The sequence below is a fragment of the Salmo salar genome, chromosome ssa28 (genome assembly GCF_905237065.1).
Source record: "Salmo salar chromosome ssa28, Ssal_v3.1, whole genome shotgun sequence".
Taxonomy (NCBI): domain Eukaryota; kingdom Metazoa; phylum Chordata; class Actinopteri; order Salmoniformes; family Salmonidae; genus Salmo; species Salmo salar.
Window position 1 is genome coordinate 12,432,147 of NC_059469.1, and position 21,160 is coordinate 12,453,306.

Sequence of the window (21,160 nt, forward strand, 5' to 3'; positions counted from 1 at the left end):
CTCTGCCAGACTTAACTACAGTACATGTGCTCTAAACACACACTGTGTTATGAGACTGCTCTGTGCCAGATACTTGTACCAGATATGGCTCTTTAAGGCTCTGAGAGGGGGTGAGAATGGAGGCAGAGGAGAGAGAGAGATGCTGCACCAGTTTATGAGAGGCTTGATATACTGATGTTTATGATACTGCCCTACGGTCAACACTGAAACAAAGATGGTACGGCACTCTCCTGCATTAGACATATGATGCTGGACTACTAAAACCCCTTCTCTGCGTTTTATTCAACTCTGTACGAGTTGACCTCTCTCCACCACTGTACTGCACCAGTGTTATTGTGATAGAATGGCAGGGTGGGGTGTAATTGTTTCATATAGATTCTAGAATCTAGACGATGCCAGTGAGTTCCGTCCACTCACGCCCCCACCACATCCAGAGAGAGCAACACAATACTGTTATTATCTCTTCTCTCTCTACCCTGCTCTGTTGTCAGCCTGGCTTCCTGGACAATCACTGTTTTGTTGCTATGCTCCTGCCCTGCCTGCGTCCGAGCCCAGAAATACTGCCTGTTTATTCCTGAATTTACCATTTGTCTGGCTGTAACGCAGCCCCGAGAGCATGTGACTAGCTTGTATCAGTAGATTCGCTACCAATCATGTGCTGTATTTACAGTGGGCTAGAAAGGAGTGGACACTGGTCCATTTGTTTGGCTAAACTGTTGTTGGCCATTGCTCTCTAGGGTATGAACGCTTTAAGCAGCTGTCTTAAGGATATGAGTATGAGGAACCAACTGTGAATGCGTTTTGGATCGGTGCCATTGTGTACTTTTTTAGTAGCCTATAACACTTTATAACCTACCAGTATAGAAACCTTCTTGCAAAACACGTTATTAATCTCAGTGGGACTTCTTGATCAGATAAAAGTAAAAATACCTTTTTTAGCAATTTGTTTGTGTATCTGTTCTTATCCATCTTCTGTCTCTTCTTCATCTATCTTCCATCTCTTCTCCGATGGCTCTGAAAGTAGCTGAATATAGTATATTAAAGTGCAGTTGGCAGAGCAGAGAGCAGCACCCCGATGCTGTAGGAATGTAGCCTGCATGGGTGTCAGTCCGAGAGAATTCCACATGTCTTCCATTCAGAGCGGTGCTTTGATGTGACCTGGCTAGTGGTGAAGAGGCTAAAGACCCTCCTCTCCTCTCCAGCTCCAGACCCAGAAATGACTCATGGCTGTGTGGGGCCTGCTGCTGGCTCACTGTATGGCAACTTGGATAAATATTCTGCTAATATTTGGAATGGAGGACTCAAGATTTATGTTCAGAGGACAAGAGGTTGCATAGCCTGGTGTCTCACTCACTGATGTACCATGGCTTTGAATTTTCCGTTAAGGATATGTAGACTTTTTAACATCGTCTGGTTCCCTCTGCTATGATCAGTGTTCATTTTAATTTAATTAACTAGGCAAGTCAGTTAAGAACACATTTTTATTTACAATGACAGCCTCCCGGGGAACAGTGGCCTTGGTTCAGGGGCAGAACGACAGATTTTTAACTTGTCAGCTTGGGGATTCGATCTAGCAACCTTTTGGTTACTGGCCCCATGCTCTGACCACTAGGCTGCCTGCCACCCCTTAATGTTGGTGTCCGCTCACCTTTGTCATTATTTTCTGTAGATATGATTGATTAGATATAAATTGACAGCATTAATTTGTAAACATTAATTAAAGACATATTATACATTTTCCCACACTGCATTATGTTACAGAGATGAAAGTGTTGCAGAATGTTCTGAAGTAAGAAGAAACCATGAACGGGTTTAGCTTTATCTCATATCCACAGTCTATACATCCTAACCAGCCAGTTAACTTGCAGAGGACCAAACACAACTGTGAGAGGGCTGCCTGCTGGGTTATATGCAGCCTATGAACTTTTAAAACTGGACCTTCAGTTGAACCTCATCGCTCTCTCTGCTTGGCAGGATCCACCCTGACACTTCTCATCTTTTCATTCCCTCTCTCTCTCTCTCTCTCTCTCTCTCTCTCTCTCTCTCTCTCTCTCTCTCTCTCTCTCTCTCTCTCTCTCTCTCTCTCTCTCTCTCTCTCTCTCTCTCTCTCTCTCTGTGTGTGTGTAAAGCCTGTGTGGTCTTAACTCTTGATGTGAGTGGTACTTAGCTCCTACAGGATGTGGTCCTCTCACTCCTACCCTTCTTTCTACTATTACCCCCCCCTATCTGTTTCCTAGTACTACGTAGTGTCGTATAGTGTGGTTTCTCTGTGGTCTAACTGGTGTGTTATCTCTCTCCTCAGTACTCTAGGGGAAGCCTGGGCGCAGCTGAAGAAGAGTTTGGCTGAAGAGGCTGAGGTTCACCTCAAGTTCTCCTCTAAGGTACTGTATTACACTGGACTGTGTTCTTTACACAAAGAAAACACTTCACATTTTGGGAATTATTTTCCACATGACTTTAGTTCACAGTACAGTCTATTTAACATTGTGTCCCATGGTTTTGTAACACTTAATTGAGGCCTATTTACTCTCTGGCCCCTTGCTGCGAAATACACATGTATGATTGGTTTGTCTTGGGAGGGAGAGAGAGGGGGAAAGAGAGAGGTATTGTGTGTGAGAGAAAGAGAGGTTCCAGCCAGGAGCCCAGCTGGACTGAGTGGAGGAAACAACGTCAGTGTTTCAATTCTCTGGAGACACAGACACACACAGATGTGCTGTATTTAGTACAGCTTGAGGTTTAGGGGGGGGGGGGGGGGAGTATGAGAGATGGAAGCAAAGAGTGAGAGAATGAGCAGAGAGTATTATCTAGGAAAGGGGGGGGGGGAGAAAATGAGCAGATTTGAATACATTCTTCATGCACCTCTATCTCTTCAATAGCTATTTATTATCCTTAAATCGGTGTCCTATTCAATCCATTTCAATCCGGTTTCTGCAGTAATTTAATAATGTTTCCTCTTGCATTGTGCGTTTCATAATTTACTGATTTGCCCATATAATGTCTGTTTATTTGTAGGAGTCTGTCTGTCTCCCAACCGTAAATAATCTCCTGGTCCTCAGCAGACAGTCTTCAGTAGAATCTAAGCAGCTCACAAATCAAACTCTACATTGACCTACTTTTATATTTTAGAGACACACATTTGTGACTATAAATCATTGACAGCTCTGTCAGATAAACATGTTTTATGGGTAAAAAGGGGCTTTCGTAAATAGCTGTCCCTTAGCCACTAAGGATATGAGATACAGGCATAGAAAAACAAGACAAAAACAACACAACTGTCAACACAGTATATCATTATTACAGGAAAAGGCCATGGCCAGCTGTTTCTACTAACCACATGGCTTAAACAGGAAAAACCCCAGGTAAATGTTATAGGCCTTCCAAACAGTTGTCTCCAATGAGGTCTGCATTTATTGTTTTTGAACTCTTTCAGCTCCAGAGTGAGGTGGAGAAGCCTCTGTTGACTTTCAGAGATAACTTTAAGAAGGACATGAAGCGGTTCGACCATCACATCGCAGAACTACGGAAACATCTGGTCGGACGGCACACAGCCGTGGAGAAGGTACCCATCCTGACGCAACGAGACGCAACAAACACACACACACACACACACACACACACAAAACACATACACACACACACACACACACACATACACACACAAACACACACACATACACACACACACACACACACAAATATACGTTTACATTTTTGTTATTTGGCAGACGGTCTTATGCAGAGCGACTTACATTAGTTATCCAGAAGTTGACGCAATAATAACCGTCCTTGCACTTTGCAGCTGTAGAATTTCAGGAATCTTCTCACATGAGATTAAAATTCCACAACTTGTCCCTAAGTAGAGGACTGTTTCCTGTCCACACACACGCACACACACACACACACACACACACACACACACACACACACACACACACACACACACACACACACACACACACACACACACACACTACCTCTTTGTGCTTCTATAAATAATGATTGGACCGATCCCTTCAGCTACCATAGACTTGTCAACTCATTTTCCTTGTCAACTCCTCACCATCAGTCATTTAGACGTTCATAATACATGGCTAATAGCAAGTAGTAGCCTACGGCAGGTTAGGCAACCCTGTTCCTGGAGTGCTGCAGGTACTGCAAGATTTTGTTCCAAGAAGGCAATAAGGTCCAACCGAGCTAAATTCAACACACCTGGTCTTCCAGGTTGGTTAAATCAAAAACATGAAGTGCCTGCAGCTCTCCAGGACCAGGGTTGCCTACACCTGGCCTACTGAAATACCCTCCGGTATGTCCCCATTCATTTTGTTATAAGCGTTCTTAACGGCTTATAACAACGTTATGACAGACTTTCTAACATCTGAATGCATCTCTAGGCTTGTAAAGCTCTAGCGGACAGACAGAAGGACCTGAAGGTGAAGACTCAGCAGCTATAAGCATTCATAACAGCTTTTATAACATCTTAATATATCTCTCTAGGCCCGTAAGGCTCTAGCGGACAGACAGAAGGACCTGGAGGTGAAAACCCAGCAGATGGAGATCAAACTAAGCAACAAGATCGAGGAGGACATCAAGAAGGCCCGGCGGAAGTCCACACAAGCAGGTCAGAGTCCAGGTCAAAGGTCAAACCAAAGGTCATCGGTCACTGTGGGGTTAGCCAGTGGGGTCAAAGACTCACATGTTTGTTATAACTGATAGGGGTGTCATTAATTACGTCCCCATCTGGGTGTCTGAGTATTTTATCTGTACGGATTACAGGTTCTTATAGTACAAATCTGACCAAGTGAGACTAGGATGTAGCTAGCTAACACCTAACTTTAAACAAAAAGTGGTTTATGACTTGCTAAACAGACACTCTAAACTATATACAAACAGTCGTCATGACTGTGTTGTCAGTGTTATGTCCAATGGCATGTTGCCGTGGAGACCGAGTACACATGCAGAATAGCATAAATAGCAATAAACAAGAAGAAAAGGAAAGTTCCTATAAGAAATCTCTTGACGCTGGCAACGGTGCAATGAAACAGAAAGGTGTCTTGAGGCTTAATCTCAACCCGTCAGGCGCGTGTTTAAGTGCCTCCTTGTTTGACTATCAGATGGAGACGGATTAAACCGCGTGGTTTGCAGTGCTATCTGTACAGTAGACATTTAACTGTGTATGAGTCACTTGTTTATCAGCAGTTTCACTGAGACTGGGGGGGGGGGGTCTGTGGAACGACATGGAGAACAGAAACACGGCGTAGTGCATCTTTAGGCCTGTAGACAGGCGTGGGTGTGGTGGGTTATCTCTCTCCATGCTTCCCTCTGGAGCCTAGTCTTCTGGCAGTGAGGGAGGGCGGGAGGGAGAATGCTGTAGACAAAATGTAGTTTTAAGATTAGATATTTGGAAAAGTAACTGTTGAGAATAAACAGATGACCTCATCCGGAGAGTGACATCATGGCTGGACCATACACTCACATCGTGGCTCGCCAGATACTCACAGTGAGAGGTGGATAAACACACACACACACACACACACACACTCGCACAAACTTGCTCACACATGCGCGCACACACACTCACACCTCCTCTTTGCTTGCGTAGTCTGTGTGAAAAGCAGCAGCAGTCGTTTGTGACGATGGTGATGGCGGTGTGTGTGTGTGCCAGCTATGACAGTCGTGTGAAGGAGGCAGAGAGAGAGCGCCAACACACAACACAACGCATCTGCTTTTCCTTTTTAGCAAGGCTACATTCTCAGTCCCAGTCACCATAGATATGTTCTCTACCCCTGACTAAAGGCAATTCAATTAAACACAAAACATCCAATACATACTATGAATTACTACGTCTTAAGGGAAGATAACACAGTGTGTCACACATCAGTGCAATTTTAGAGGCATCTCTCTGTGTTTTATGAGTAGGGTATGGCTACGTACATGTTCTTGTCGGTATGTATTACACTGTAATTAGAATGTATCAGACTGAACTGTGTATTATTCATATTGCTGATGAATAATCTGATGATCTGATAGGAGGAGTAGCTGCTGCATCAGGGGCTAATGGGGATCCTAATAAATTACAAACAAATAAAACACTATATAAGACTGAAATCGGATAAACATCCATTTATAGCAAGTTGTTCTGCAACGTGAGCCTTAGTTATCGTTTTTTTTTTTTTTGGCGCTAAGGTTCAAGGAGAAGAAGGAAGAGGGGCGTTCCCTTTTTGTAAGTTAATATTTAGACTGGGGCTCCCCCTGCTGGAGAAGTTATTGAACATACATCATTAACCCAGAAGAGAGAAAGGTGCCAGCTGGTGTCCAAAGTATAGATAGGTTTGTTTAAACATCATTTTTGTCTCTTCCAGGAGATGACCTGATGCGCTGTGTCGACCTTTACAACCAGTCCCAGTCCAAATGGTTTGAGGAGATGGTGACCACAAGCCTGGTAAGATTCTCCTTTGTATTTCCTCCTTTTATTAAAAGTGACTCTGTATGTAACTTATTGCTTTCGTAGCCTGGGTGGTAGTCTGTTTATACTCCAGCCATCTTATCGAGGTGTTGGTTTTAACGACAGAAAGGAGGAATCTGAATCATGTCATCTAAAACCTCGTTCCCTTCAATCCATTCTGTCCATCAGGAGTTGGAGAGGCTGGAGGTAGAGAGGGTGGAGATGATACGACAGCATCTGTGTCAGTACACCACCCTGCGGCACGAGACAGACATGTTTAACCAGAGTGTAAGTCAAGCACCACCTCGTAGTACCTCTAGAGGGCGCTAAATGCCTTGGTTCTTTTCACACACAAACATACAGGGTATTGACTGTTTTTTTCCACCTGCCCCTGCAGACGATGGAGCCGGTGGATCAGCTGTTACAGAGTGTGGACCCAGCTAAAGACCGAGAGCTCTGGGTCCAGGAGCATAAGACAGGAGACATCAGGCCTGTGGACATTGAGATATAACACACCCGGGGGTCACACACACACATGTGGAGCCACAAGACAAAATCTTTACTAGGGATTCAAGACCTTAGCCCCCTTACTAAAGTCAACTTTGAGATATTATGGACATCTCTTTTACTTTCCCTTTCTGCTGAGAGAGAGAGAGAGAGATTCTGAAAGTGAATGATAGCAGTGTACCACCAGACAGTGTTCATTATGCCCTAGAGGACTACTATAGGGAAGACAGGTGTGTTTATGGGCCAAACTCAGGTGAGGGGACTGTATTACCAACATAAACAAACGGCATGGCTATTTTGACCTGTACATAATCTATGGTCTACAGTACGTGACTGTGTGAGCTTTATCCACTTCCTTAAAATAACCCCAAACAAATTCTGTAAATTGTTGGACAAATGAAATACTGATGCAAAGGTTAATTATGAAATTTAACAGCTACTGCTGCTTTTATGTAATAACCGTACATCAAATGCATTCCAATTTATAGATTATATTTTATCTGCGCCACTAAATGTAAACTATAAAGTGAGGTGAACAAAAGGTTTTTAAGGTGAATATTGATTCTGCAGACCTATATCAAATGGGTCGTTTGGAAGAGAGATTGACACATTTAACAGATCTACAATGTTTTGTGATGTTTTTCTTACTGTTGAATTGATCAACATTTGAATTATAGTCTATAAGGGGGGGCAGTACAACTGGGATGCTGTTACAAGGGAATGTGCTTTAGCTTTTGTAAATACAAGATGAATATACTGTATGTAAGATAATGGGGTGTAGAAGTTAAACATCTAGAGAATGAAGGATGTAAAATAGTGTGAAATAGTGAAATCCGCAGCAAAACAGATGATATATATATACATTACACAGGAGTGATGGTACAGATAATATATTAAACTGATATTACACAATGATTATTTTTATACTAAATGAAACGACTACAACGTCGTTTCAGAGACATGCTAACTGGATATAGATCCTCAACTGAAGTTGAAATGATTACAGTATATCATGATCCTGTTTCTCTCCTGTAAGTATTACGTACATGTTACTACTGTTCCATGCAGACGCATACATGTTGTACAGACTTTTCCATTATTGTTTGTTTGGTGCAACAAGAACCTTGAACGTTCCAAGGATTCTGCATATGGACATAACTGCTGAATGTTTGGCATTAATGTTTTTGCATTGATATGATAAATATATAGATATACATTTTATGTTACATCTATCTCTGGTAGTTCCTTTCTGCTGTTTTTATTTTACAATATAACCAGATGATTTTTTTTTTGTAGGTGTTTGTGTTTCTGGCAAATTATTTTGAGGGTACAAGAAGACATTTAAGGAATGAAAAAAGGTTTTATTTCGTAACACATTTTCACATTCAACAATAAAATGCTTTGGACAAGTAATGTAAAAATGTTTTGGCAGTGATATATATATATGTCTGCACATTATATAATGGTAAACTTTGATATAGCATCTTCGTCAAATCTTATGTCCGAAATTCTGGGAACACTTTATTTGGATTGTCCATCTGTAGATGGTCTACAGATGGTCGTACGATCAACAAACGATCTGTTGATAAACAATTGCTTGCTAAGGTTACGGTTAGGTTTAGAATAGGGGTTAAGGTTAGTTAATAGATGGTTAGTTGGAATATTACTGATAGTCTAGAGCATCTACAGATGGACTAAATAAAGTGTTAGTGAAATTCTTACTCGACATGCAAGCGGGTATAACCTCAGATGCCAGTGGAAGACTTGCGATACAAATGCCGATTTCAGGTTAGGATATTGCCCCGTGGTTGCAAAAGGTCATGCACATTACTGCTATATAACTTTACTTGGTCAAACTCTTTGGATGAGCAAGTAGAATGAGAGTCAAATGTGAACACAAACTTTCTTTTGACTTCTCTATGTAGGTCTTTAAACTGTCTATCAATGTCTTTATAAGCAAGTATACATTTTAATATTTTTTTACAGAACATTTGAGCTGGAGAATATAAACGTGATGAAGTTTTTAATAAGAGTGGTTTTGGTTATCATCAGTATTATGAACTGAATCACAAACAAATATCTAGGATGGATTAAATCATACGAATGAAATCAACTTGACAACAATCTTATTGACATTAGCATTGTTGTTATACAGTTGAAGTAGGAAGTTTACATACACTTAGGTTGGAGTCATTAAAACTTGTTTTTCAACAACTCCACAAATTTCTTGTTAACAAATTATGGTTTTGGCAAGTCGGTTAGGACATCTACTTTCTGCATGACACAAGTAATTTTTCCAACAATTGTTTAGAGGCAGATTATTTCACTTATAATTCACTGTATCACAATTCTAGTGGGTCTGAAGTTTACATACACTAAGTTGAATGTGCCTTTAAACAGCTTGGACAATTCCAGAAAAGGATGTCATGGCTTTAGAAGCTTCTAATAGGCCAATTGACATAATTTGAGTCAATTGGAGGTGTACCTGTGGATGTATTTCAAGGCCTACCTTCAAACTCAGTGCATCTTTGCTTGACATCATGGGAAAATCTAAAGAAATCCGCCAAGACCTCAGTAAAAAAATTGTAGACCTCCATAAGTCTGGTTCATCCTTGGGAGCAATTTCCAAATGCCTGAAGATACCACATTCATCTGTACAAACAATAGTACGCAAGTATAAACACCATGGGACCACGCAGCCGTCATACAGCTCAGGAAGGAGACGCGTTCTGTCTCCTAGAGATGTGTACGTACTTTGGTGCGAAAAGTGCAAATCAATCCCAGAACAACAGCAAAAGACCTTGTGAAGATGCTGGAGGAAACGGGTACAAAAGTATCTATATCCACAGTAAAACGAGTCCTATATCAACATAACCTGAAAGGCCGCTCAGCAAGGAAGAAGCCACTGCTCCAAAACCGCCATAAAAAAGCCAGGCTATGGTTTGCAACTCCACATGGGGACAAAGATTGTACTTTTTGGAGAAATGTCCTCTGGTCGGATGAAACAAAAATAGAACTGTTTGGCCATAATGACCATCGTTATGTTTGGAGGAAAAAGAGGGAGGCTTGTTAGCCGAAGAACACCATCCCAACCGTGAAGCACGGGGGTGGCAGCCTCATGTTGTGGGGGTGCTTTGCTCCAGGAGGGCCTGGTGCACTTCACAAAATAGATGGCATCACGAGGGAGGAAAATGAGGTGAATATATTGAAGCGACATCAGTCAGGAAGTTAAAGCTTGGTCGCAAATGGTTCTTCCAAATGGACAATGAACCCAATCATACTTCCAAAGTTGTGGCAAAATGGCTTAAGGACAACAAAGTCAAGGTATTGGAGTGGCCATCACAAAGCCCTGACCTCAATCCTATAGAAAATTTGAGGGCAGAATTGAAAAAGTGTGTGCGAGAAAGGAGGCCTACGAACCTGACTCAGTTACACCAGCTCTGTCAGGAGGAATGGGCCAAATTTCACCCAACTTATTGTGGGAAGCTTGTGGAAGGCTACCCAAAATGTTTGACCCAAGTTAAACAATTTAAAGGCAATGCTACCAAATACTAATTGAGTGTATGTAAACTTCTGACCCACTGGGAATGTGATGAAAGAAATAAAAGCTGAAATAAATAATTCTCTCTATTATTCTGACATTTCACTTTCTTAAAATAAAGTGGTGATCCTAACTAACCTAAAACAGAGGTGTAGGTGTATGTAAACTTCCGACTTGAACTGTATGTATTGTATACCACAAAATCCAGAAAAAAATATTGCTTTGAAATGTCTGACACTACATGTATGTAGGGAAATTTGTTTGGACGTAAAAGTAAAAACATACAAACTTAGGATCTTAATTTGAGAATTGTCCTGCACAGCAGGAAACACAAACTTGAAGTTTATTTGAATTTTAAAAAGTCTTCTAAAGTTTAATTTACACTTTGAAATTTCAGACTTCATTTACCCAAATGAAAAATGTATCAACCCCTACAAAAATGGGCATTAATTATAATCCACATTTCCTGCTGTAGCAAACTGGCTCAAATTAAGATCCTACATATGTAAGACAGTACATGTTTCTTTGCTCCAACTGGAATGTTTGGTACATCCAACTGACTCCCTCCCTAGGTGCTAGTCTATCATGAGTTTCTTCAGGGAGTTGAGATAAGCTGGGATGAGGGAGCTGACCGAGTCATTGTCGTCGTTGATGATCTTCTCACTTCTACCCTCTGACCCCACGGAACTGGGTGACCTCACGATCCCCCCGGGGTACGGCGTGCTGTAACCCTGGAAACGTGCAAGTGGACGAAACATCAGATCAACGTTATGATCACTTACTTGACTAACAACAACTCAAAACAATACATAGAATTTATCTTTCAATTTAAAGCACAGATGTGACCCACAGTTTCAGTACAGACAATATTAATGATGATTTGACTATCTTGAATTCAAGTTAATAGTTAAGGTTATAGCACTTACAGACGAGTATCCCTTGCTGAAGCTACCGCGGTTCTTGGTCCTGATCTTGGTGAGGGCTGACTCGGCGATGTCTGCCCTTTCTTCAGCATCGTCCAACTCATGTACTGTCTTCCTGTACTTAGCGAGGTTCATGTTGGCCTGCTCCTCCTGTAGGAAAGGTGCAAGTCATGTTGTAAAGACAAAATATGGAGTCTGGAGAACGGAATGAGAGAGACTGACTGAGAGAAAGCGAGAGGAGGGGAAAAGGGAGAGCGAGCGAGAGAAACGGATGGACAGACAGGCAAACAGACAGACGAGCCTTACCGTCTCCTCTACTTGTCTCTTGTAGGCCTTCATCTTGTTCTGGAGTCTCTCCACCAGTTCCTGCATGCGGTGTTGGTTCTTCTGGTCCTCCTCGGACTGGAACAGCAGCTCCTTCAGACGACGCTCGTTCTTACGCAGCGTCTTCACCGTCTCAGCGTGACGCTTCTGCTCCGAGTCCAGCTCCAACTCCAGCTCCTTCACCTAGAAACAGACACATGGTCAGTCTAGAAAAATATACATTTTGATGCCCATCTTTCCCTGAAAACCTGGGCAATGTGACAGAAACAACCATTTCAAAGTTTAGGAACAGTGTTTGTGTATATGTGAGTGTGTGTGCGTTTACCTTGCCCTCCAGTTTCTGGATGATCTTCTTGCCTCCTTTGAGGGCCATCTGCTCAGCCTCGTCCAGCCTGGTGCCCATGTCTTTTAACTGGGCCTCCAGACCCTTCTTCACCCGCTCCATGTGCAGGGTGTGGTCCTGCTCTAACCTCAGTTCCTCTGATACACGCGCTCCCTGGAGAGAAGGGACAGAAAGAAAGGACATCAATTTTTATTCCACTGGATCTCAAAGACAGGCCTACATACAGTACATTTGTATTGTATTGATACTTTGAGAAATACATTTTTATTAAAAAAATATTTATAAATAATGTTCTATTGACAAGTCAATTAAAATGAATGATCAAAAATACGGTATTGTCCTACCTCACAGTTGGCCTTCTTGATCTTGTCATTGGCTCCTCTCAGTTCGTTCTGCAGTTCCTCATGCTCCTGCTGCAGTGCCTGTAAATCCACATCCAGTTTCCTCCTACCACTCAGCGCTGACTGGAACTACAGCAGGAAACAAAACCACCATGAACTTGACAACATGAGGTTTGCATGGGAGTGGATTGATCCATGTATCGGCTGAAGTTCTGTTCTTCATTGTTTATTCAGTGAGAAACTGAGCGCTTTAAACCTAATGTTCATAAAGTTACTAAACCAGTTTAATTTGATTTACTATTGATGAAAACACTGAACAGAAGGTGTTGCAATCTGTACTCTACCTGGTTGTTGAGGTCGTTGTACTTCTCGTTGGTCTCTGTAAGCTCAATCTCTAAGGTTTTGCGTTGTCTGTCAGCGTTCTCCAGCGCCCCACGTGTCTCCTCTCCCTCGCTCACCAGCAGGAGGCAGCGTCGCTCCAACACAGTCTGCTCCTCCCTCCGCTCCTCCTGCCCACGCACCTCCTCCTCCAATTGGCCCTGCAGTTCCTAAGAAAGAAAAGGAGAGAAGAGGAGGTCAATCCACTAATCAATCAATCACATTCTGTATGCAGCTCCTTTCAGAGGGCGGAAAGAGGAGAGAAAAGGAGGTAGAGAAAGGGAGGGAAACACTGAAGAAAGAGTCGGGCAAGCAGAGGAGACTGGGTAAAGGAAGGAGCAAGGGGATGAGGAAAAACTAAGGAAGAGGAGGACGAGAGAGCAAAAGAGAGAGGGAGAGAAGCGATGGAGGTGTAGAATCTCACCTTGATCTGCTGCTGCATCTTCTTTGTGTTCTTGGTGAGCTCTATGTTGTTCTTGGTGAGCAGGTCCACCTGTAGTTCCAGCTCATTTAGGTCAGATTCCAGCTTCTTCTTCACCCTCAACCCCTTACCACGACCTTTGACCTCCACATCCAGACTGGCCTGAAGGGACTCCAGCGCCCTCTGGTGGCTCTTCCTGGAAGGGGAGGAGAGAGAGCGAGAGAGAGAGAGGAGGGGGTTATCAACAGAGCAATCAACTGAAGAAGCAGGGCCGGATTACGGAACGGGTGGGGGGGGGGATTACCCCCTGGAGGTTGGGGCCTCACTAAATAGCATATGAACATGCCATATGCAATGGCAAAATGTGTAGAATAGCATTATAAAACTTCACATTTTTCTCTCTGCCCAATAGCAAAATATGTTGTAATGCAGGAAGTTGGCCGTTTTCCCCAAAAGCTAAAACAATTCCTTAAAATAAATCCCTTTTCAGTTGAAAAGAAAGACAAAGGGCAGAGGGGAAAAACACATTTTTCTTAAATGAAAATGCAGCTCTATGGACAGTGGGTACCTTACCTTGCTGCCTCAAACTCCTCCTCTTTCTCCTGGAGTCTCCTCTCCATGTCTCCTTTAGCCTGGGACAGTTCCAGATGCAGACGCAGCACCTTGGTCTCCTCAGCCTGGAGGGGGTAGGGGTGGAGCAAGCGAGGGGGTGGGAGTGCGAGGGAAAGAAAAGTAGAGAGAGGTGGGTGAATCAACCATCTATGCCAAGTAGCCAGGGGGCTCCTGTCTAGTAAGATTCCAGTCCCTGGAGGGCCAGGCTGATTATAGGAGCAGATAGCTGATGGTGTAGTGTTATCAGTGGCTGGGATCTGTCTGCTCTCGGCCTGCATGACTGGCCAATACTAATTGAAACATGTTGTCTGGGGGCCTTTTCTCCCCTCTCACTGTCAGATCTGCCACATAGCTGCCACACTGTTTCACCTCCACACCTCAGTCTTACATTGTGTATGACGTACGCTGAGGAGAATGTAACTCTTATGTAAACAGAGATCAAATAATATTGAATGTGACAATGATCTAAGATAACACATTCAAATGCATATTACGTAATAGTTGTGGAATGCTTGGTGTAGACTTATTTTACTGTAACCATTCCACCCAATATGGCCACCTCCTACTGTAACCTCCATACCTCTAAGGCAGCTTCAGACTCTTCCAATGAGGCCTGCAGCTCCTCCTTCTCCATCTCTATCTTCTTCTTCGTCTTCTGCAGCTCGTGGACGCTCTTGCCTCCATCCGAGAGCTGGTCAGTCAGGTCAACTATCTCCTCTGAGTTAATGACAGAAGAGTTACACTCAGTCACGCAGAAAACATCTCGAGAGATCATGAGAATGTTTTTCCCAATAGTTTTCATGTAAATAAAGAGTGTCTAAAACGGAGCCCTGTAGAACACCTAATGGCCTCCATTATTTCAGTAACTGGAAGTTTTCCTTTTTACCCTGGGATTTAAACATGTATCATCTCTCACCCTAAGCTACAAGACTGTTTCGCAAACACAGATTGGAATATGTTCCGGGATTCATCCAATACATTGAGGAGTTTAACACATCAGTCACCGGCTTCATTAATAAGTGCATCAATGATGTAGTCCCCACAGTGACCTACGTACATTTCCCAACCAGAAGCAATGGATTACAGGCAACATGCGCACTGAGTTAAAGGCTAGAACTGCTGCTTTTAACCTGTTATGGCTAGGGGGCAGTATTTTCACGGCTGGATAAAACACGTACCCGATTTAATCTGGTTACTACTCCTGCCCAGTAACTAGAATATGCATATAATTATTGGCTTTGGATAGAAAACACTCCAAAGTTTCTAAAACTGTTTGAATGGTGTCTGTGAGTATAACAGAACTCAAATGGCAGGTCAAAACCTGAGAGATTCCTTTACAGGAAGTGGCCTGTCTGACCATTTCTTGAACTTCTTTGCCATCTCTATCTTTTACAAAGGATCTCTGCTCTAACGTGACACTTCCTACGTCTTCCATGGGCGCTCAGAGCCCGGGAAAAAACAGAATGTCGTCATCCCAGCCCCAGGCTGAAACACATTATCGCCTTTCTCAAGTGGCCGATCAAGGGACTGTGGGCTTAGGCGCGTGCCCTGGCCGCCCCCGTCTTTGTGATTTTTCCTCTGTTTGCCGAAAAGGAGATTCCCGGTCGGAATATTATCGCTTTTTTACGAGATAAATTGCATAAAAATTGATTTTAAACAGCGGTTGACATGCTTCGAAGTACAGTAATGGAATATTTAGAATTTTTTTGTCACAAATTGCGCCATGCGCACGACCCTGATTTACCATTTCGGATAGTGTCTGGGACGCACGAACAAAACGCCGCTATTCGGATATAACGATGGATTATTTTGGACCAAACCAACATTTGTTATTGAAGTAGCAGTCCTGGGAGTGCATTCTGACGAAGACAACAAAAGGTAATCAAACTTTTATAATAGTAAATCTGATTTTGGTGAAGGCTAAACTTGCCGGGTGTCTAAATAGCTAGCCCGTGATGGCTGGGCTATGTACTTAGAATATTGCAAAATGTGCTTTCACCAAAAAGCTATTTTAAAATCGGACATATCGAGTGCATACAGGAGTTCTGTATCTATAATTCTTAAAATAATTGTTATGCTTTTTGTGAACGTTTATCGTGAGTAATTTAGTAAATTGTTAGTAAATTCCCCGGGGTATGCTAGTTCTGAACGTCACATGCTAATGTAAAAAGCTGTTTTTTGATATAAATATGAACTTGATTGAACAAAACATGCATGTATTGTATAACATAATGTCCTAGGTGTGTCATCTGATGAAGATCATCAAAGGTTAGTGCTGCATTTAGCTCTCTTCTGGGTTTTTGTGACATTATATGCTAGCTTGAAAAATGGGTGTCTGATTATTTCTGGCTTGGTACTCTGCTGACATACTCTAATGTTTTGCTTTCGCTGTAAAGCCTTTTTGAAATCGGACAGTGTGGTTAGATAAAGGAGAGTCTTGTCTTTAAAATGCTGTGAAATAGTCATATGTTTGAAAAATTGAAGTTTTTGTATTTTTGAGGAATTTGTAATTCGCGCCACGCCTATCATTGGATATTGGAGCAGGTGTTCCGCTAGCGGAACGTCTAGATGCAAGAGGTTAAGGAGCGGAATATAAATCCGGACAGTTATGAGAAATGCTGCTACGCCCTCCAATGAACCATCAAACAGGCAAAGCATCAATAAAGGACTAAGATTGAATCCTACTACACTGGCTCTGACACTTGTCGGATGTGGAAGGGCTTGCAAACTATCATGGATTACAAAAGGAAACCCAGCCACAAGCTTGCCCAGTGACGCAAGCCTACCAGATGAGATAAATGCTTTCTATGCTCACTTCGATGCAAGCAACAATGAACCATACATGAGAGCACCAGCTGTTCCGGACGACTGTGTGATCATGCTCTCCATAGCCAATGTGAGTACAGGAAGGAAGAAGCCACTGCTCCAAAACTGCCATAAAAAAGACAGACTACGGTTTGCAACTGCACATGGGGACACAGATTGTACTTTTTGGAGAAATGTTATCTGGTCTGATGAAACAAAATGGAACTGTTTGGCCATAATGACCATCGTTATGTCTGAAGGAAAAAGGGGGAGGCTTGCAAGTCTAAGAACACTATCCCAATTGTGAAGCACGGGGGTGGCAGCATCATGTTGTGGGGGTGCTTTGCTGCAGGAGGGACTGGTGCACTTCACAAAATAGATGGCATCATGAGGCAGGATAATTATGTGGATATATTGAAGCAACATCTCAAGACATCAGTCAGGAAGCTTCCTAGGGCTAGGGTCCTTTTTTCAGAATTTCCCCCTGACCAAAATAAACTCCCTAGTACTCAGGCCCAGAAGCCAGGATATGCATATAATTGGTATCTTTGGATAGAAAAACACTTTGAAGTTTGTAGGAATGTTAAAATAATGTATGAGACTATAACACAATTGATATGGTAGCCAAAAACCCAAAGAAAGAACAACTTGATTATATTTTTTTTCGATCCCATGCTCTTTCAATGGAAAGCTATGGGTCCTATGCAATTCCAGCTCCCAGATTGCAATTCCTATGGCTTCCACTAGATGTCAACAGTCTTTGTTCAAGGTTTCAGGCTTGATTCTTCCAAAACGAGGAAGAATTTTGAGTTTTGGTACCGGGAGTCACAGTTGGAAATCAATCTGTGGGTGCGTGACGAAGAGGACTTTTCTATTGAACATACTTCTTTCTGAATGAAATATTATAGTTTGTTTACATTTTAAGGTACCTGAGGATTAAATAGAAACGTAGTTTGACTTGTTTTAACAGCATTGTTGGGAAAGGGCTCGTAACTAAGCATTTCACGATAAAGTCTACACTTGTTGTATTCGGCGCATGTGACAAATAAAATTTGATTTGATCCTGGTAGGCCTTGTTCCAGGGCTTTATACTCTGGTTTTTATCCCTCACCCTGGTAGGCCTTGTTCTCCCTGCGTAGGGCATCTCCCTGTTCCAGAGCCTCTTCATGGGCCGTCTTCAGTTTGAAGAGCTCCGTGGCGTGCTGTCTGCTCTCCTTCTGACAACCCTCTACCTCCAACACCAGCTCCTCACACTTTTGCCTCCAGTCACCCAGTTGCTTCTCCAAGATGCGTTGTTTCTTATCCAGCGCCTGGCCACAATTACTAGCCTGGAAGGAAGAACAATGAAGGTAGAGGGATTGGTCATTATCACCCGCCAGCTACCATTCTATCAGTTATGACCAGTTATTAATTGATTACATTGATAAAGGAGGTTATTCAGCTCCTCTGCTATGTTTTAATGTGTCCTCTTACCTTCTCCAGGTCTATACAGAGGTCCTCCACCTCTCCCTGTAGTCTCTGCTTGGTCTTCTCCAGAGAGGAGCACTTAGCCTGGGTGGCCTCCACCGCCTCCTCAGCCTCCTGGAGCCGAGACGCCAGCTTCTTCCTGGAACGCACACAAATGTCTGGATATGAAGGTGTGTGTGAGAGTCTCAATACCTGTACATACTTGTAGCATGTGACATTTTGAAAGTATGCTTTAGATGCCAGGATGTCATATTAATTTTGGCTTTTCGTCTAGTACAATTCGCTGCATGCGATTGAAGAAAAGAATCAGCTTTTCAGACCCATGTGTGTTTGACAACACTCAGCTCAAAATCAGGGGATAGGCTATTGCGAAATGAATGAATGGTGGGAAACATTACGCATTATCAGTATGGTGAGCTTAGTATTTTATGTTTGTTGCTTACTGCATAAATGTTTACTTAGCAGTATGTTCTAAATAGTATGTCGTACAATTGGCACACAGTATGTTCTTGTAGGCAAGATTTTGGGTGTAACTCTGACTTCTTGTCTTCTAGCTCAGCTGCGTTTGTATGTGTGTGTGTGTGTGTTCTGCATACTAGTATGTGTCTTACTTGGTCTCCTCCAGTTCGTCCAAGTGCTGTATGGCGTCCGCCTCATGTCTGGTCCTCCAATGTGTAACCTCGGTGTTGAGTTTGGAGATGAAGCGCTGCAGCTCCAGCTTGCTCTCCTGCTCCTCCTCCAGCTGTTCCTTCAACACCTCACACTCCTGACGCAGCCCTGCCAGACTGCTGGCCAGGGCCAGCTTAGACTGGGGACAGTGAAAAAGACACACACTGTCACATACACTGCCACATACACTGTAACACACTCCTGAAGCAGCACAGCCAGACTGCTTAGAATGGGGGAGAGATACACCCATACTGTTGAAGACATCTGAAAGCTATAAGGATCCGTAATGAAACATTGTGTGTTGGGAGGACACATATTTGGGATATGAGGTCATTTCGATGCTTAGATTCCTCAATTCTTATCAGTTATTGATACAACTGACAACATTCACCTTATAATCAGGAGTACAAAATACACTCCTCCTCCCCCCACACACACACACACACTCTCAGCACACACACCCCCACACCACTGCCTGGTCCTACCTTGAGCTCCTCGTCCATCTGTTTCTTGATGTCTTCATGTTGGGTCACAATCAGGGTCTTGGAGCGACAGACCTGGCTGGCTCTGCTCTCTGCCTCCTCCAGCTGTCTGGCCAGGTCTGTGTTGTCAGCTAACATCACACAGAGAGAAGACAAGTTAGAGACACAACCAGGGGCTAGATTCTATCTAGATTCTATCCGTGCCAGCCGACACCCGCATAGCGTTTATTTTGGCAGTGTCGGAGGTCGAACTGCGCTAGAGCAGTCAAATCCACAAGCGGCTTGCAGCATTATACCTAAAGCGGACATTGCCATTGGCTGCATGGAGTCGCATTAAGGGAAATCCCATACAGCCTTCTCTAGTTCAAACACTGGAATGCGAGACGTAATCTACACCTCGATTAGGCTGATAGAAATCATAATTATTTAGTTGAATGATTTTCAACTTGAGTGTCATTATTTTTATAGACCCTACACTTTCCTGTTCTGAACATCTAACGCAAGTGGGATGGGTGTGGCTTCGTGACTGACCACACAAGCAGCCGATTTGACATCTCTAACGTTATACCTTTGACACCACCAAAATACCATCTTTGAGGGTGTCTGGTATCGCGGGTGAACGCTTGATCTGATTGAATCTAGGCCCAGGTGTGTTATCAACTACCAGGACATACAGGGGACAGAAACCGACTTAGTCAAAACTGATGTGTCCGACTGGGTTTGTACCCGATTCAGCACTTTTACCATACATCTAACTGATATAAACACATTCATATATTTATATGATAGCTATACTCACAGTGATTTCTAATACACAGAGCAGACACAGAGAGAGGACTCTTCACGGAATTCGCAGAGAGTTCATGACGGCACTTTATATGATACTTAATGATATTTTCCCTGCCGCATTCAAGGCCATCTGAGGCCAATAGTGTTCCACTGTCAACCCTGAGCAGCAGTGTCCAGTGGAGAAGCTGTAAATGATATAGTTTCTTCTAGTGTGTCTGTTTCCCATTGCTCAGCACTGGACTGGGCTGAACTGAGTTTGGCTGGCGGTAGGCCAGTTGGTCTGAACTCAAGGCTGTGTCATAAGGTCTCTGTTGCACCACAGCCCTGTTCGATCTGTGTGTACAGTCCTAGTGCTGACAACTCTGTTCAATCTGTTTGTGTGAGTGTTTGTACTCCGCACTCTAAGCCAAGTAAAAGGTTAAACCCGATTGAACTAAACATTGGAGACACGCCAAAGGCTTTGAGCTTTCACTTGGTCGTGTGTGTGGTTGTGTGTCTGCACTTGTACGTGTACCTGTGAGTCTGTTTCTGGCTACGTTGACCTCAGTCAGGGCTTTCTGCAGATCGTCTCCTCTGGTGTTGGCCTCAGAGAGCTGCTCCTCCAGCTTCCTCAGCTGGCTGTCTGTCGACACCTGGGGATAAGGTGAAAACATGGCATTTCTAGGCGTTTTGGCCATATTACATAGGCACTCACATGATTCTTTTTAGAGTGTGAATAAAGATCGAGACCTGGAAAGCTCTCTTGAGGTTTTACAAGACACCTCCAAAAGCTTGATGTGGGTCATTGTGATAGAAGGAATCGCTAACTCTCAGGGACAGCCTTCCCATCCGAGGTGTGACTAACCCTGACTTTCTGCAGGGTGTCCAGTGAGGCAGCAAGGTCCTCCAGCTCCATGCGTAGACTCTGTTTCTCCTTGTCCAGCTTGGCCCTGGTCCTCTGTAGACTCTCACACTGCTCTCCCAGCTCTGCCATCGCATCGCCATGACGCTTCCTTAGAGACGCAGCCAGGGCCTCTGATTGGATAGAAGACTCCTCCAAGTCCCTCCTCAGACGCTGGAGCTCCGCCTCCCGCTTTTTATTTACTTCAATCTGAGGGGAGTGATGGAGGGAGAGAG

The 21,160-nt window shown here is 43.3% G+C and overlaps 2 protein-coding genes across 5 annotated transcripts in view; one reads left to right on the forward strand and one right to left on the reverse strand.

Annotated features, from left to right (window-relative positions):
- Positions 1-8,362, forward strand: part of gas7b (growth arrest-specific 7b) — a 52,676-nt gene extending 44,314 nt beyond the window's left edge. For both annotated transcript variants that reach the window (XM_014179549.2, XM_014179550.2), the window contains exons 9-14: positions 2,303-2,381; positions 3,431-3,559; positions 4,495-4,618; positions 6,360-6,439; positions 6,632-6,730; positions 6,840-8,362. In XM_014179549.2, coding sequence (XP_014035024.1) covers positions 2,303-2,381; positions 3,431-3,559; positions 4,495-4,618; positions 6,360-6,439; positions 6,632-6,730; positions 6,840-6,953 — 625 coding nt within the window. In that variant the 3' untranslated portion in view covers positions 6,954-8,362. The remainder of the gene's footprint in view (positions 1-2,302; positions 2,382-3,430; positions 3,560-4,494; positions 4,619-6,359; positions 6,440-6,631; positions 6,731-6,839) is intronic.
- A 2,319-nt stretch (positions 8,363-10,681) lies between these two features.
- The window catches only part of LOC106589493 (myosin-16), a 43,514-nt gene continuing 33,035 nt past the window's right edge, over positions 10,682-21,160 (reverse strand). For all 3 annotated transcript variants that reach the window (XM_014179553.2, XM_014179551.2, XM_014179552.2), the window contains 15 exons: positions 20,889-21,134; positions 20,559-20,676; positions 19,259-19,386; positions 18,716-18,912; positions 18,111-18,243; positions 17,749-17,965; positions 14,413-14,549; positions 13,794-13,897; positions 13,224-13,416; positions 12,766-12,969; positions 12,425-12,550; positions 12,063-12,233; positions 11,720-11,920; positions 11,417-11,563; positions 10,682-11,221 (listed from right to left, as the gene is read on the reverse strand). In XM_014179553.2, coding sequence (XP_014035028.2) covers positions 11,066-11,221; positions 11,417-11,563; positions 11,720-11,920; positions 12,063-12,233; positions 12,425-12,550; positions 12,766-12,969; positions 13,224-13,416; positions 13,794-13,897; positions 14,413-14,549; positions 17,749-17,965; positions 18,111-18,243; positions 18,716-18,912; positions 19,259-19,386; positions 20,559-20,676; positions 20,889-21,134 — 2,478 coding nt within the window. In that variant the 3' untranslated portion in view covers positions 10,682-11,065. The remainder of the gene's footprint in view (positions 11,222-11,416; positions 11,564-11,719; positions 11,921-12,062; positions 12,234-12,424; positions 12,551-12,765; positions 12,970-13,223; positions 13,417-13,793; positions 13,898-14,412; positions 14,550-17,748; positions 17,966-18,110; positions 18,244-18,715; positions 18,913-19,258; positions 19,387-20,558; positions 20,677-20,888; positions 21,135-21,160) is intronic.